Raw genomic sequence first — 17,210 nt, forward strand, 5'->3', positions numbered from 1 at the left:
CATAGTATGGATACGATATCTGGAAACCGTGTAGTTAGAAGATTGAGCAGACAGTAAACAGGAAGAGATCTCCGGATTGAAGACTGAAAACGTCTCGGATAAGAGGACCTGTACATAGGCCGAGGTAGGGTCATGGAGGTGGGAGCTTGCTTGCAAAGTGATTCACTCTTATCTTTTTGGAGGATCTTTACATAGGCTGCGTTGATCTTTGGGACCTTGCGAATGGAGTGTTTAAGGTTTGGTGGATTAGTGATGTCATCCAGATAGGTGTGTGTAAAATGAAGTGCTTCCTCCGGTTGGACAAAGGTTTTAGCCTCCCCAAAAGATGTGGAGAGCCGTAAAGTAGCTGGGTATGCGAGGGTGAACTTCAAGCCCCTTTGGTGCAAGGAAGCGCAGATGGGTTGAAAGGCATTTCTTTTGCGTGATACTTCTTGTGAATAGTCCGCAAAGATCAATAATTTGTGGCCTTCAATTTGCAGTGAGCGGGAATTGTGGAAGGAGTTTAAAAAAAAACCTGTAAGCTGATTGGTTTCTGTGCAAAGCTGCACCAGACTTTCCACTCTTCAGTTTTAGTAAACCAACCCCTATGTGTTGTCAGCCCACAACAGGAGTTAAAAGTTGAATGAATTTTTGCCAGACCAACAGATATTATTCTGTACTTTCAGGGACTTTATAAGGATACAACATATGGAAATGTGCATGTATTGCGGAGATGATGAGGCTTTTAATTTTTTTTTTGTTTTTAATTATTGCAGAGATGTGGTGCAAATATGTTTTTTTTATTTTGCTCTGACATACATTTTAGGCTATACTTGGTCAAATTCCTCTAAAGTACTAACAAACAGTACACAGAAAACATAACTCATACTAGTTTTATTATGGGCAGGTATGTGTTTGTTAGTCTTATTAATGAAGCTTCTAATGCTTGTTATTTGGATCTTTGGGGAGATGTACTGTAACCACTTTTATCTAACCTGCCAGATCACCATTGGAAAATGGTAAGCAGTTTGGAAACTGGGTACATTTGATGGCAGATGCCATGTGCTCAATGTAGTTATATAGCTGAGAATAAAGGGTACTGTTCGCAGCTGTCTATACCTCATATCAAAGCTGCTATATTACTGAGGAAAAGACACAACTAGTACCAGTGATAGAATTGTAGAAAATACTATGGAGATGTAACTCGAAGGTATCATAACGTATTCGAAGAAATAATTTCAGTTATATATGCTGTAATCATTTATCACTATGTTTAGTTTAAATAACTTTATTACAATTTTTTTTATTTAACCCCTTCACACCGGATCGTCCCGGCGTGAAGAGGAGTTCCTGCACCAGGAGGTGGGCGGGACAGGGCGTAGCTTAGTGTCATGTGGCCACCGTGACGTCACGTCACGGCCGGTCACATGATCGGGAAAGGTCCTGATCGAAAGAGCGGACTGGGACCTTTCCGTGAGTACCTCACATGTGTGCTGGGAGCGCGCAGGGCGCGCACTCTCAGCACATATGTTTTTTGTTACATGAACGCAAATGTGAGGCCGCTCGGCAAGGGTTTTGATAATTTTTCTTTAGTCAGTGCTTTTTTGTATTGTTAGGGGGTTGTGAGATTTTATTTATGTAATTTTATTCTTTTAAATGTATTTTCTGCATTTGGCTGAAAGTGCCAGTTTATTGTAGCTGCTGACTTTTAAAACACAGACACTTACCTGTCCCTCGGTCCAGCGGTGTCCTCACCACAGTTGGTTTCACCGGCCGTCTACTCTCCCCTGTGCCGATATCTTCAATGTGGGCACCAGGCTGTGACAACTTAAGGATTCAGAGCTGGGTGCCTACTGCGCATGCACAAGAAGTGCTGCAACTGATGAATGGTCCCATAGTCTTCTAGGACCTGTCACGTGTCCAAGAAGAATACGGGGAGAGAGGAGGGGAGGACGACTTCTGCTTATGATCGCTTAGGTGATCGCAGCGGAACTGGGAGTGGGTACCTGTCAAATTTGGGTACCCGTTCCCCCCCACTCCCCAAAGGTGCCAATCCTTAATATGGAGTGGGGGACAAAGGCTTAAAGTGGAACTTCCCCTTTTGGGTGGAGCTCCGCTTTAACTTCCTCCCACCACTTAACAAAGCCTAACCATATCCTAACTTAAACTAACCCAATACCCTAACACTAATTAACCACTCTCTTTTCTGTATACGCATTTCTTTATGCATTGGGATCTTCTTGGTGTCAAAAGCATGCAGGTCCTGTGGTAAAAAATAAACTCATTGATTTGAGATCCCAGTTCCATAAGAAACCAATGTGCCATTAATTTGCTACATCTTCATAAATGTTAGAAAACAAGGTAATATTTCAATTGATTTTTTTTTAAAGATGTTTGCCAAACCTTAGAGGTTTCAAAAACCAACATCAATTTTGGGTAGGTAGACTAGAAACAAAAGAAAGTAAGGCTGCTTTGCTAAAGGAATTCATAATCTTCACACAATAAACTGTGTAAATATTCACATCAGTTATCCAGTTATGTGCAGATACATTATGTGGACAGGAATTTGCTTTTTTACATGACTGGATAATTGACAATTGATTGTGGGAAGACTTGCAATTCCTTTAGTAAATCAGCCTCAATATCTTGTATTTCCGAAACGAGAAAAATGAACCACTCTTATTTAAATTGGATATGTCTGTAGTCAGTTCTTTACAGAAAAGCTGAAAAGATGTAATGTGTAGTAATTTTAGGTTAATGGAATTCGAGCGCAAAAAGATTTAAGATAATGTGAGAGATACACAGAGAATTGGAGCTTGCAGGGGAACGAGATGCTAGTCATGAAGTGGTTAATATTTTAGTGAGGCTTACACAACCGTTTTCCTGATTAAACTTCTATTTTCAATCCGACTAGACTGTACGTGCTCAATTCACTAAGCTATACGGATAACAGTTTGCCATTACAACCATTATTTTCAGCAACGAGAACCAATGAGAACTGAAAATAACAATCATGAGGCTCAAATAACAATCATTATGGCAAATAACACATGTATTATAGCTTAGTGAATTGGTCCATATGACTGTTCAGCTATCACAGTATCTTTGAAATTTGTAGCTGTTATGTTTCTATATTCTTCTCTATGCTTTTTGCCGTAAATACAAAGAGATCATCACACTTGCTAGACTGTCCAATATCTGGGCAGGTAACACAGCTACAAAAGATGAAATCGGAAATAGCAGTATTAAGGCCTTGTTCACACAGGTATACTTAAATGTACACCCATGCAAGACCCATGAATAGGACTGCCAGCATGGGGCTGCATGGAGCACCTGTGCACCCCCATGCAGGCAAACACAGCCTATGCTTGGGTGCACATTTAAGTACACCTCTGTGAATGAGGCCTAACTGTCTGGCTATGCAGTGCAGCAGAGTTGTGTGTTAACCAGGGTTGGACTGACCATTCGGGCACGTTTAAGTACACCTCTGTGAATGAGGCCTAACTGTCTGGCTATGCAGTGCAGCAGAGTTGTGTGTTGACCAGGGGCGGACTGACCATTCAGGCACGTTTAAGTACACCTCTGTGAATGAGGCCTAACTGTCTGGCTATGCAGTGCAGCAGAGTTGTGTGTTAACCAGGGGCGGACTGACCATTTGGGCACTCGGCACTGCCTGAGGGCCCCGGGGTCTGTAGGGGGCCCCATGAGATGCCCTTGCTACCTTTCATAGGTTTTTTTGGGTGTTGTTTGAGTGTGGGCTAGGTCACAGGGGCCCCATGATCCCCTATTGCCCGGGCCCCATGAGTTGTCAGTCCACCCCTGGTGTTAACCATAAATTCCCCAAACAGAATTATAATCCAACTATGCCTGAAACTGTTTGACCAGGGATTTGCTGCTAAAAAACAAATAAGGGCAGTGAAATGGGTAAGAAAAATGATAATACAGCATCTCCACCATATACTAACACATGAATGAATGAATAAATCACTTTGTCAATAATTCTCTTTATAACGACAGGTCAACACAGAGCATTAGGAAGCAAAGTTTCAAAAGTGCACAGTTTAAAACTGGATACATCAATCTGGACCAATGAACTCGTTGAGGTATAGAATGATGTTTATTTTACTTTAGTGATTTTGCTTAAATGTAAATTTTCTGAAATCATAATGTATATATGATGGGCCTTTTGTCATCTTCCTGTACTATGGCATAAATAATACATTCAATATAGATATGATATCTAACAATTTTGAGGTTACAGAACAACAATTGTGATACATTTAGATTACATATGGGCATACATTGTGCTGGAGTACATAGATAGAATATTCTTATGATACTAATAGTACTAATAGTGACTGATAAAGGAATACAAGGTAATTTATAGTGTATATCATTAATCAAGGCCTGGACAAATACATTCTTACTTTCTGTAAAAAAACAGTGTTGTATGAACTAACCATACCATGCAATAAAACGAGCAAACCATGTTAAGCAAATCCTTATATTCTGAAGGTCAGTCTTATTTGATTGTTCAAGGATCGACAGAATAGAATTTAAAACATCCACTTATTTCTGCCAATTTATTTAATGGCAAGAGATTCATTACTCAGTCTGCGTAACTTCCCCACCTTTGGCCCTAATTGGACTTCATACAGATCTAGGTAGAACAGGTGTCAAAATCTTCACTTATCTGGAGCATGCATCAGAACCTTTATGTTACCAGCCTTATACTGGATTTGCTGTAGAATAAAAGGAGAATGTACTCTAGAGAAAGGAACCTGAAAGTCTGTCTCATAATTAAGTTGCTACTGTGATAACTTGTCTGCAAATGCCTAAAATAATTTGGTAGAGTTCCAATTAAAGCACCCTTATTTAAAGCACACCCATTGTTAATTAAAAATACGTAACATGGTTGTAAACCCTTATATATACTTACTGTAGTGACTAGCCTTCAGGCGATACACAGAGATTAAACAAATCCTCCTACATACTGTAGGTTTTGCCTGTTTTTCTGCAGTCCTCTCTTCTCTACAGCTTCCTAAAGCACATATTTTAAACAGCATCTCTGAGCTTCAGGAGGCAAGGGTTAGGGGTCTGATGTTACATACTGCACAGCATAGAGCAGGGAGCCAAGTGTATTCTGAGAACTAAGGGGAGTGAATGGTCACACCCCCTCTGTAGTGTCCTAGGTAAACATGACCACTTGCTGTGTGCTGTAGGAGTGACGGGGCCATCTCCTGGGATTCTGTGGTGTAAGAATACCTTGTCAGACTCATGCAGATAGCAGAGGGAAAACAGGGCAGATAGGACCTCCATTGGGCTTTGAATTAAGGCTAGTACACACTCTAGAGGGATATGTTTTTTTTTTTTTTTTTTTTTAATTGTGAAGGTTTAAAATCACTTTAAGGTAGCCATGTGGCCAGGTTGTATATATAATGTACATTCAAATATTTGCATATTCTCTAGCATCATCAAATAAGTTGTAAAGTATTCACAATTCATTCTGATTGTACAATCTTCATTAGATCTGCTATCAACTATGTAGTGTAATGGCCTGGCTGATTTAATACTAGTAGAATGGATGGTTTAGGTTTGTCCTCATATTGCTCAGTTTTGGTGAAACTAAAAGAGATTGTACACAGATTTAGAAATCAGATTGCATTGTGAATGGCAAGCTTTAAACAAGTTGACCAACAGCAAAACAAGGCAAGAAATTGGTAGGCTGGCAACTCATTGCTGGGTGGGGAGAGCCAAATGAGCTAAACTGCTGAAAAAAGTGAAAGTATTTTGTGTTGTAAACTTTGATGAATTTTACCATAGTGTCTGTGGCTACAGAGGTCAATGAGGGTCTGTTTAAAAGATATTCACTGCTTCCTAAGAATACATGGCAAATCCCAGCCACAGTTTTACTTTAAACTCTCACCATTTTACTTTAGGCATTCTCCAGTGTATGTGCATCTTCCCACTGTTCTAATTAGTTGCCCAGTCCCTTTGAAAATGCTGGTTCGCCATTCTTGGTGCCTGACTGACTGAGTGACTGAGTGCTGGTACTTAGCGCTGTCACATGGTAAATCAGAGGCATGCTTAAAGTGGTAGTAAACTGCATCAAAAAAAATAAAAAATCCCCGCCAAGGTAAAGGCATAGTGTAATAGTATGCATGGACCACAGCAGGAATGGAGTGTTGGACAGAAGCAAGGGAAGTGAGTAAAAACACCAAAGGTTGGTAAAGGAAGGGCTTAGGGGCTGTTTAACTGTTCGTTGCAGGGCAAAGGAACAGGTTCACTTTAATGTCAGCCCCTGTTGCAACATATACTTACCGTATTTTTCGCTCCATATGACGCACTTTTTTTCCCGCCCAAAAATGGAGGGAAATGTCTGTGCGTCTTATGGAGCGAATATTGACCCAGCCTCCCCCCATCTCCACTTCCGCTGCCGCTTTAGAATACTGGGCCAGCCAGCAGGAAGAGGGCGGGGCCAGGTCCAGAAGCTCAACTGAACCCGCCCCATGCAGCCTGTATGCTCGAGAGGGAGCTGCTGTAGTAGAAATTGTGATGTGAGTGGGAGCCCCACACCCGGACCTCAGAGAGGATGCTGAACACGGCTGGCCAGGTATGTCCTTCCCGCCATATACTGCCTGTGGACTGTTATACCAAACCCTGAGCTGTTTTTCACAAACTGTACATGTATGCATTGCTGAAAGAACTCTGTTCATCCACTGTAATATGTCTTCAGTCTCTGGTCATCTCCAGTAGTGTGTCTACAGTCATCTCCTGTACTATGTCCGCAGTCTCTGGTCATCTCCTGTACTATGTCCGCAGTCTCTGGTCATCTCCTGTACTATGTCCGCAGTCTCTGGTCATCTCCTGTACTATGTCTGTAGTCTGTGGTCATCTCCTGTACTATATCTGCAGTCTCTGTCCATCTCCTGTACTATGTCTGTAGTCTCTGGTCATCTCCTGTATTATGTCTGTAGTCTCTGGTCATCTCCTATACTATGTAGTCTTGGTTCAGAATTTGTTTTCTTGTTTTCCTCCTCTAAAACCTAGGTGTGTCCTATGCTCAGGTGTGTCTTATGGAGCAAAAAATACGGTACATTTTATTCTCTCCACCGCAGCTCTGTTTGCTTGCAAGAGTGAGAAGAAGCAGCCCTTTAAAAGCTCCATGTCAGGACTTTAAGCATGCAGAAAAGAGGACTTGATCCTCACCTCTATACTAAAGAACTACAAAGAATTGCAAAGCATCAGTGCTATCATTTGAGAAGAAGGGAAGAGATTAACATGCCCTCCATGCAACAAAGCATTGAGTACTTTTCTTCCCTCTCAGCTGCCCTAAATCAATAAAGCACAGGATCGCTTTAAACATTTTGAGTAACTTTGGTACCTGACAACAACTTTGGCTACTGCAAATTTCTTACAAAAATGCAACAAATAAAATATAATTAGAATTGGCAACCCATTTGGGAACACATGGTTCAGTGGGGAGTGATGCTGGGTTGCCATTTCAATTTCTATTTTATATGTTTTGTAAATTTGCAGTAGCCATAAGATGGTGTTAGTTCCCTATTTTCTTTTTCTTTGGTTGGTTCTAATATTTTAGGAGACCCCTTATTATTTGAGTAGGGCACTACTTACCTTTAATTGTGTGGGGAATCCCAGGGCCATTTTTCTGTTATGCATAACTATGGTACCTATTGTACATGATATATATAAAACTACACATAACTATGTGTTCCTAATTGGCACTCGTATGTAGCTATAATCAATGACACTCAGCTCTGGTGTGAATAACACTCTCAGTAAGGTCAGATACGGTACCAAGTTTTTAATAAAATCTGCTCTAGTTATTAGAGCCTATCTGGCATGTGATGATGTGATGGGCAGTACAATATTGCTCAATCGGCTAAAGTTAGATCAGAAAATTCAGTCAGCTTTCATCACTGCAGAAAAGCAGAGGTGTGGAACTCTGCAACAAATACAGTATAACAAATGATTTCATTATCTTTGTGTTTGTTTGTGTTTTCTTTTGGTAGCTTTTCATTGTTCTGGGAAATGAAAAAGTTAATAGCTTCTGGGAAGCAAATCTTTTGCCCGAAAACACGCTTCCTGTGACCTCCAGTGTTAACCAGAGAAGGTTGTTTATCACACAAAAATATAAAGAGGGAAGATTTCAGAAGGTACCTTCTCCGAGTTTATCTCCTCAACAGTTAAATGAGGTGCGTAAATGTCAAAAATAAAACTGAACATATTGCAATAGCTTTGTTTGTAGGTAATTTACAAACATTTTCAAAATTGCACAGATTTATGTCAACAAGCTGTTTACTGTAAGCTTTGGTGTTCCTCCAATGGTGGTAAGAGTTATTTGTCCACAAGCACACGCTAATAAGTTTATTCAGCAAGTATGTGCAAAGAGCAATTAAGATGTGCAAAGTGTAATATATCATAATATGTAGCCATATTGCATTTAACACATCATCATAACTCCTGGCAGCGGTCTAGATAAACCTATATGACAGATATATGTGTTGTCATTACATGAACCAACCAGGTCCTTAAATTGTATCTAAGGTCAAACTTTTTCCTGTGATAACTGTTTAAAAAAGGAGTTCCTTTAGAGAGATTGTTTGTCAAGAAGAGACAAGAAGTAAAAATAAATCTCCCCAACAGAACAAAAATAAAAATAAAACAGGGCTTCTACTATACACTGCTCAATTCAAATGTAAAATAAAAGTTTTGGGCTAAGATCTATCTGACTTTAACCACTTCCAGCTCTTAGGACATACCCATATGTCCTCATGTGGAAATGGTTATAGAAGGATCATAGCTGCAACTGTAGCCACGATCCTGGTATCATTTTTTAGAGAAGGCGATAGGCTTTCATGCAAAAGTGATCTGGGTGAGGTATCACCATGATATGCAGCTCCAATGAGTGCTGAAGGGGTAGAGCAGAGAGCTGGTGACTGGCAGTCATCACACTCTGCTTAGAGCAGAAGGGAGAACTAAGTGATCACCATATTTGATTGTTCAGATCTCTGTGCAAAGCCGGTGGGGCATTCGATTGATATTGCATCCACCTAGGTGAGTATAATGGGTTTTTTATCTAAAGCCCATACTTCTTTTTTTAAAGATATATTAGATATCTATTTACTTTGTGTAACAACATCCACTGTATATTTTACCAAAAATATGGGTATTATCCACTTTCACACCAGCAACATACATGTACATCAGTGGAAGTGGTTATACAGGGATAATGCCCACAGCTGCAGGTATTACCCCAGTGTCATTTTTTAGAGCCAACAGTAGACTTTCTTATAAAAGAAATCTTAACAGTTAATGAGCTGCTGGATTCCTTTTACAAGCTGCAGTAGGGGACGTTTTCCCCTGAGCGCTCCAGTGAGTATTGGAGGGGCAGAGCAGAAAGCTAGTGACTGACAGTCACCACTCTCTACTCAGAGCAGAGGGGGAAAACTGAGCGATCACATTGTTTGATCACTCAGTTCTCTGTGCAGAACTGGCAGGGGACTGATGCAGCATTGGACTAGTGTTGCATCCATCTAGGTGTAAGTGTGACATGTTAGGTATCTATTTACTTGGCGTAACAACATCTACAGTATATTTTACCAAAAATGTGGGTATTATATTGTGCTTGTGTGCACTAAAACTCTTTTACTTTTATTTTTTTCCTGAAAATGTTGTGTTTGATAAACAACTGGGTAAATTTCAAATTTCATGACATAAAAAAGTGCAATAACAACCATTTTATTTTCCAGGGCCTTTGCTTTAGAATATATAATGTTTGGGGGTTTTAAATATAGAAAAAAAGGAGATTTTTACATGTATGTGAGAAATGTCAGAATTAGACTGGTATGCAAGAGGTTAAAGAAGAAAAAAAAATGCTAGTAATAAAACTTGTAATGGCAGTGTACACTATTTTCCAGCGCAATGATTACTAAACCCTAGAATAATACTGTAGTATAGTTCAGCTTTCCAGTCACTAGATATGGTTGCTGCAAATTTTATTTTGAGACTAAGACCACTTTTAGCAAGTACAGAAAATACCTCTGGATCTTGCCAGAAATGTAGTGTCTTTATGATTTCTTGGGATTTGAACTGGAAGCATCAAACATTCTTATCTTTATTATGTAAACTACAAATTCCCTCATATACATGTAATAGAAATGAAGAGAGAAAGTTGTGTTTAATGTCCAGTCTTAGTGGCAACCATTGCTCTCCACATATTGCTCTCTGTACAGATATAGTAGAGAAGTGATTGTAGCCACACAGAGATAGGAAATGTGTTATTCGCAGGATTACCAATTGAAAATATAAGAAAAAGTCTAAAAAAACAAATGCAGCCACCACATCAAAGTGTTCATAAGCCGTGAAATAATATGTTTTTGAGTTTACATATGCTTTAAATTACCTTACTCTTTTAACCTACATCCAATTATGATTTTCTTTAACTGACAAAAATTCAAATGTCAGAACAATTGCAGCTTTTGGGCATATTTTACATATTTTATGTATAGTATAGCTCCAAAAATCTAAATTCTTGCCTTTCTGATAGGCAAGAGTTTGCCCCTGGGCCAGTACTAATTAGATAGGTTGGTCTGTAGACCCTGAGTGAAGATACTTCACCATTCAGCTATCAGAGTATGACTAGCAGTCAGTGACACATTCTGGGTACCATATCGCTATATGTTCCCTATCCACTCTGATCACAGTGTCTGGCAGCCAGAAGTCTTCCAGCACTAGCAACATCTTTCTTTGCGTCTCTGAGATGCCATGTGAGGTTTTGAGATTGTGTAACTATGAACCATATTCTTTAAAGAGGAACATCACCTTCCTGCATGTGTTTTTTTTATCTCCTCTCAATTATTTCACTGGTGTTGTGCACAACTGCCAGACTAAACTGTCCAGTGAATCCAGAATTGTGCCTTTGCCACACCCTGGGTATCATACCACTATCTTTGTTTTTTACATCATCGGGAGCTGGTTCTTTCTTCCTTTTCAGGCAACTGCCACTGCCAGATTCACCTTCTTCTGGCTGCTGTATGAGGCTTCAGGGCAGAGGAGATTCCTAGGCAAGAATGGCAACCAGGGGTAGGCTGTAGTGAAACTTAAAAACAAAAAAAATAAACAAACATGTTTGGTTAATTTTTAATTTTGGAGTTGGGAGGAGTGCAATGATGATATCTTCCTTTTTCCATTGAGATAAGATTAGATGGGTATAATGAAGGCATACCTCTCACATACCTATAATATTGAGATAGATTAGATGAGTATAATGAAGGCATACCTCACACCTAACCTGATAAAAGAACTGGCAAGTCACATTATCTTCAGAAGAGAGTCAGGTAAGAATCTGCAATAACATTTTCCAAAATCCTTGCAAAGTGTATAATTTACTCTATAGGCATTGTCACTTTAGGACTTTGGACTGAATGTAAACTACACTAATAAACATTTCATCAGAGTTGGGGGGAGTGCAATGATGATACCTTCCTTTCCCGTTGCCCACCAATCACTACAATACCAAAGCACACTGTTAATGGAACATTTTCTTTAGCCCACGGAAATCTGTCTTTCCCATGAAAGAGCTGGTTGGTTCTGTTTGTCTCCTAGGCTAAGTTTGTCAGTCCCTCCTGTTGGCACCCCTGCAGTGGTTCCATATTTGGTTACTTATCTTCAAATGTTTTGATATATGTAAAAGGATGCAGAGACTGTCAGTTATCTTATTATAACATTGAGATAGATTAGATGGGTATAATGAAGGCATACCTCACATCTAACCTAATAATAGAACTGGCAAGTCAATTAACATTATCTTCCGAAGAGAGTCAGGTGAGAATCTGCAATAAAGTTTTCTGAAATCCTTGCAAAGTGTATAATTTACCCAATAGGCATTGTCACTTTAGGACTTTGGACTGAATGTAAGCTACACTAATAAACATTTCAGATGAGTTCTCCATCTGTGCCCTTTATTTGGGCACAGAAGATTCATTCTTTTCCTCACTTTTTTCTTTTCTGTTTTGAAACGTAGGCTTTATGTGCCACAGTCACGAAATCTGATGTACTGGAAACAATGATCTTAGTTTTTAGTGGAGCTGATGTCATGTGCACAACTGGAGATGCAGTCTTCAGCACGCCATACCTTCTAGCAAAGATGGCTGGACAGCGTTTGCAAATGGAATTTCTACATCATAACAGATTCTCAGGTAGACACATTCTTCAATGGACCTTATGTACTGCTTCATTATTTGTACATTTGCACCAAGATTTGTAAGGCAGCAGATTCTTAGACTGGTCATAAATGGACAGACCTTTTGTCCTAAATATCTGAGCATGAAATGTATGTCAGACCCCATTCTACATCATAGAACATGGTGTAAGAGTTTTTTATAAGTATTAAAATGAGCATAGAATAACAACATCAAAGCTGACAAAGACAATCACCTATGTTGGACATATTTGGTCAAAGAAATAGATAGACAAGGTTTCTGAAATATAGCAGAAGGAGAAAGAATGTATTAAACAATTGGCAAGTTATCATTCTGCTGAGGACAAATGAAATGAGAGATGTAATCACAGACTGTTCGCAGGATGTAAAAAAATAAAGCAAAGCCCATTTATTAGAGTGTAATTGGTTGAGAAACTATGAAAACCAAAACCAAAAGAGTTGTTTGTTGTCTTGCATATAGAAATATTTGGAACTTATAGTACCTCTTAGATGTATTAGATCACAAATGAGTATATGGCACTGCAGCCTGTGTACATTGGACCTAAGCTCATAAGAGCCTCTGTTTAAATTCAAGTAGTACCTGCATCTAATAGACAGCAAGTAAAAGATTCTGCTCGACACATACCCAACATTTAAAAAAAAAGTTTGGGCAACCTCTTAGAACTCATAGATCAGTTTCCTGAACCAGAGCATTTTATTATTTATTCTCTGCTGTCCATTGCTGTAAGATGGACTCCAGCTTGGATTACATCAGCTTCTTGGCAGTAAACAATACCTCATGTAAAAAAGTGCAAATAATGTTTAATTCTAAAGACTCAGGAGGATAAAAAAGGGTGTTTGCTTCACGTAAGCCTGTATATGTGGGCAGGACTAGAGCAGGTGGAAAAAGGAGCCAGGGCCCACTTGACATTTAGGACATAACGGATTAAAAGATGATTTATATCTCATGAACTGAATTGGCATCAGATAGGTACAATGAAGTATAAATAGATGGGTGAGCTTATCAGTAAACTTCAGGGAGACTAATCATTGGCTGGTTAGAACATCTACCCAAAACCCACCATAAATAGATCCTGGAAGGCTGCATTGACAAGGACAAAAAATAGGCCTAGGCACTTTAGACTGAGCAGCCAATTTCTCCAGGGATCGGGGAGGGGGGAAATAGGGGTGTCAGGGCTCCAGGGTATGACCAGAGGTATGTGACTGACGCAGGGAAACGCAGGCTTCAGATAAGTTATAAACAATATAATTTATTAAAGACTAACAATACAAACATAAACACAGTGCAATACTAAAACATAACACAGTGCAAACGAACCAAACCAAACCACCCACAAATAACAAAACATACAATGCAAGCGTCGTCAGGAAGGCCGGATCATAAACAGGAGGTCAGAACGTATGGGGTAAAGCAGGAGAATGGTCAGACAAGCCAGGGATCAGAGCAGGAGAATGGTCAGACAAAGCCAGGGATCAGAGCAGGAGAATGGTCAGACAAAGCCAGGGATCAGAGCAGGAGAATGGTCAGACAAAGCCAGGGATCAGAGCAGGGTCAGCAACGAATCAGACAGGAACAGGGTTGCAGGAACAGGATACAGGGCCCAGGAGAAACACACACCAAGGCAGAGTCTGCAGGTCTGGCCATCCCTTAAATACACCAGCATAAGCAGCGGCGGGCGCCAGGCCCCAAGATGGGACGACAGGCATCGGACCCCCAGGCGGGGCGACAGGCATCGGGCCCCCAGGCAGGGAGACAGGCATCGGGCCCCCAGGCGGAGCGGCGGGTGCCGGGCCCCAAGGTGGAGCAACAGGCCTCGGGCCCCCAGGCGGAGCGGCGGGCGCCGGACCCCCAGGCGGAGCGACAGGTCTCGGGCCCCCAGGCGGAGCGGCGGGCGCCGGACCCCCAGGCGGAGCGACAGGTCTCGGGCCCCCAGGCGGAGCGGCGGGCGCCGGACCCCCAGGCGGAGCGACAGGCACCGAGTCACCAGTCACGACAGTGGGCTCCGAGTCAACTGGCATGACCGCTGGCACTGGGTCAGACAATGGATCGTCTGGCTGGACAGCGGGCATCGGGTCACCAGGCATCAGGTCATTTGTCTCGACAGCGGGCACCGCGTCACCTGGCAAGGCAGTGGGCACCAAGTCACCAGGCACGACAGTGGGCTCTGAGTCAATTGGCACGACAGCGGGCACGGGTCATCAGGTACCGGATTGTCTGGCTCGACAGCGGGCATCGGGTCACCAGGTATGACAGCGGGCACTGGGTCACCAGGCATCAGGTCATTTGGCTTGCCAGCGGGCACCGCGTCATCTGGCAAGGCAGTGGGCACCGGGTCACCAGGCATTGGATCGTCTGGCTCGACAGCGGGCATCGGGTCAACTGGCCTAATAGGATCATCAGGCTGGGTAGAAACATCATGCTGGGTAGAGGCATCAGGCTGAGTAGAGGCATCAGGCTGAGTAGAGGCATCAGGCTGAATAGAGGCATCAGGCTGGGTACAGGCATCAGGCTGGGTACAGGCATCAGGCTGGGTACAGGCATCAGGCTGAAGTGCGGGTGCCGAGGCACCAGGCTGAACCACGGAAGGCCGGTTCTCAGACGGCAGGCTGACCGGTTTGGATACTGACAGGATGGTACTGGTTGGAAAGAATTTTCGCTTTTTTCTGGTTTTAACTACTGGAGCACTGCAAGTAAACGCAGGTCTGCAAACGAGTGGAGCAGCTGGAGACAGAGAAGAGCTGGAGGATGGAACAGGGGAAGGAACAGTTGCTACAGAGGGCTTCTTTACAGGGTTAAAGGCAGGATAGGTGCAGCGAGTGGGAACAGGGTACTGACATGCGGTAGATAGCAGGGCAGGAGGAGCTGTTGGGAATGCAGGAATAGAGCTTTGAGGAAATAGATTAGAAGCAGGACTGGGTTTTTGCAAGCTGACTGAGGCTGGGTGCAACAAATCTGTCCATGTCTGCAGTATGGGTTGAACAAAGCTCAGCTTACACAAAGCCTGTCTGGTCAATGACTGCACTGCGTTTATACAATCTCTTAGTATCTGTGGTGAACATGCAGAATAACGCTCCAGAAAGTAATCCACATCATCCTCTAATAACCATACCAGGGACTCTACCTGGTCGGCACTAAATGGCGGCAAAAATTCATCTCTGCATTCGGGGGTACCAGATGAAACCAACTCCGCACAAACCTGAATCAATGGCTGCACCTCAGAGAATTCTGTGCCCTGATCTACTAGAACATGAGCGAGCCGTATACATTCTAGCAGTTCATCCCGGGGATACTCCTTCAGAGTTTGATAAGCATACTCTCTGTCATCAAACACTAGCAGATATAAATACACAACCTCATCAAGATCCATCCTTCCCATCAACAAACCAAGATGGCTTCCCTGTGCAGCCACTTCTGGTCAGGATTGGCCTTGGTGTAATGTCAGGGCTCCCGGGTATGACCAGAGGTGTGTGACTGACGCAGGGAAACGCAGACTTCAGATAAGTTATAAACAATATAATTTATTAAAGACTAACAATACAAACATAAACACAGTGCAATACTAAAACATAACACAGTGCAAACGAACCAAACCAAACCACCCACAGATAACAAAACATACAATGCAAGCGTCGTCAGGCAGGCTGGATCATAACCAGGAGGTCAGAACGTATGGGGTAAAGCAGGAGAATGGTCAGACAAGCCAGGGATCAGAGCAGGAGAATGGTCAGACAAAGCCAGGGATCAGAGCAGGAGAATGGTCAGACGAAGCCAGGGATCAGAGCAGGAGAATGGTCAGACAAAGCCAGGGATCAGAGCAGGAGAATGGTCAGACAAAGCCAGGGATCAGAGCAGGGTCAGCAACGAATCAGACAGGAACAGGGTTGCAGGAACAGGATACAGGGCCCAGGAGAAACACACACCAAGGCAGAGTCTGCAGGTCTGGCCATCCCTTAAATACACCAGCATAAGCAGTTTCAGGTGTTTGGCTGGCTGCAAGGTTGAGTCTCTGATTGCTGGGAGCACCCGCTGGCCAGCCCTGGTACTGCAGCCCATAAGTCAGGTGAGTCCCACCATTGCTGGCCAGTCCATTCCTGACAAGGGGTTAGGCTTTCGCTGAGGCAGTTGGTGACAGGATATTGACTGTGATATAAAGGGGACTGCCCTGTAAAGAGGCACTGTATTGACTGCGGTGCCCCTTTGCAGTTCAGTCCCCTTTATATCACAGTGCCCTTTTACATTACACTGTGGAGAACTGACTCCGTGAATATTCCATCACCAACCACCCCAGCAATCGCCCGACAGCCTCTATCACAGTTCTACTTGAAGTCATGCCCTCCCCCTTTCTCTCTAATCACAATGCCTCCTATATATTCAGCAAAGAGATGGCCAAATCCAACAAAGAGATATCCCAATCCAGCAAAGAGACATCCCCATATAGCAAGGAGACAGCCCAATCCAGCAAATACCCATACCCATATAACAAAGAGATAGCCCAATCCAGCAAAAAGACATCCCAATTCAGCAAAGAGACATACTATTTAAGCAAATAGACATCCCAATCCAGCAAAGAGACATCCCCATATAGCAAAGAAACAGCCCAGTCCAGCAAAGAGACAACCCAGTCCAGCAAAGAGACAGCCCAGTCCAGCAAAGACACATCCCAATCTAGCAAAGAGACATCCCCACATAACAAAGAGACAGCCCAGTCCAGCAAAGAGACAGCTCAGTCCAGCAAAGAGCCCAATTTAGCAAAGAGCCGATCCAGTCCAGCAAAGAGATAGCTCAGTCCAGGAAAGACTCATCCCCATCCAGCAAAGAGACATCCCATATAGCAACGAGACAGTCCAATCTAGCAAAGAGACATCCCCATTCAGCAAAGAGACATCCTCATTAAGCAAAGAGACAGCCCAGTCCAGCAAAGAGACATCTCCATCCAGCAAAGAGAAATTCCAATCCAGAAAAGAGACAGCCAAGTCGAACAAAGAG

The 17,210-nt window shown here is 42.4% G+C and overlaps 1 protein-coding gene across 1 annotated transcript in view; it reads left to right on the forward strand.

Annotated features, from left to right (window-relative positions):
- The window catches only part of ARAP2 (ArfGAP with RhoGAP domain, ankyrin repeat and PH domain 2), a 419,396-nt gene that overhangs the window by 172,640 nt on the left and 229,546 nt on the right, over positions 1-17,210 (forward strand). The window contains exons 12-14 of the mRNA XM_089678380.1: positions 3,997-4,082; positions 8,013-8,195; positions 12,026-12,200. Coding sequence (XP_089534506.1) covers positions 3,997-4,082; positions 8,013-8,195; positions 12,026-12,200 — 444 coding nt within the window. The remainder of the gene's footprint in view (positions 1-3,996; positions 4,083-8,012; positions 8,196-12,025; positions 12,201-17,210) is intronic.

This window comes from Staurois parvus, unplaced genomic scaffold, assembly GCF_062004578.1.
Source record: "Staurois parvus isolate SC_StPar_1 unplaced genomic scaffold, SC_StPar_1.0 ptg000204l, whole genome shotgun sequence".
Classification (NCBI taxonomy): domain Eukaryota; kingdom Metazoa; phylum Chordata; class Amphibia; order Anura; family Ranidae; genus Staurois; species Staurois parvus.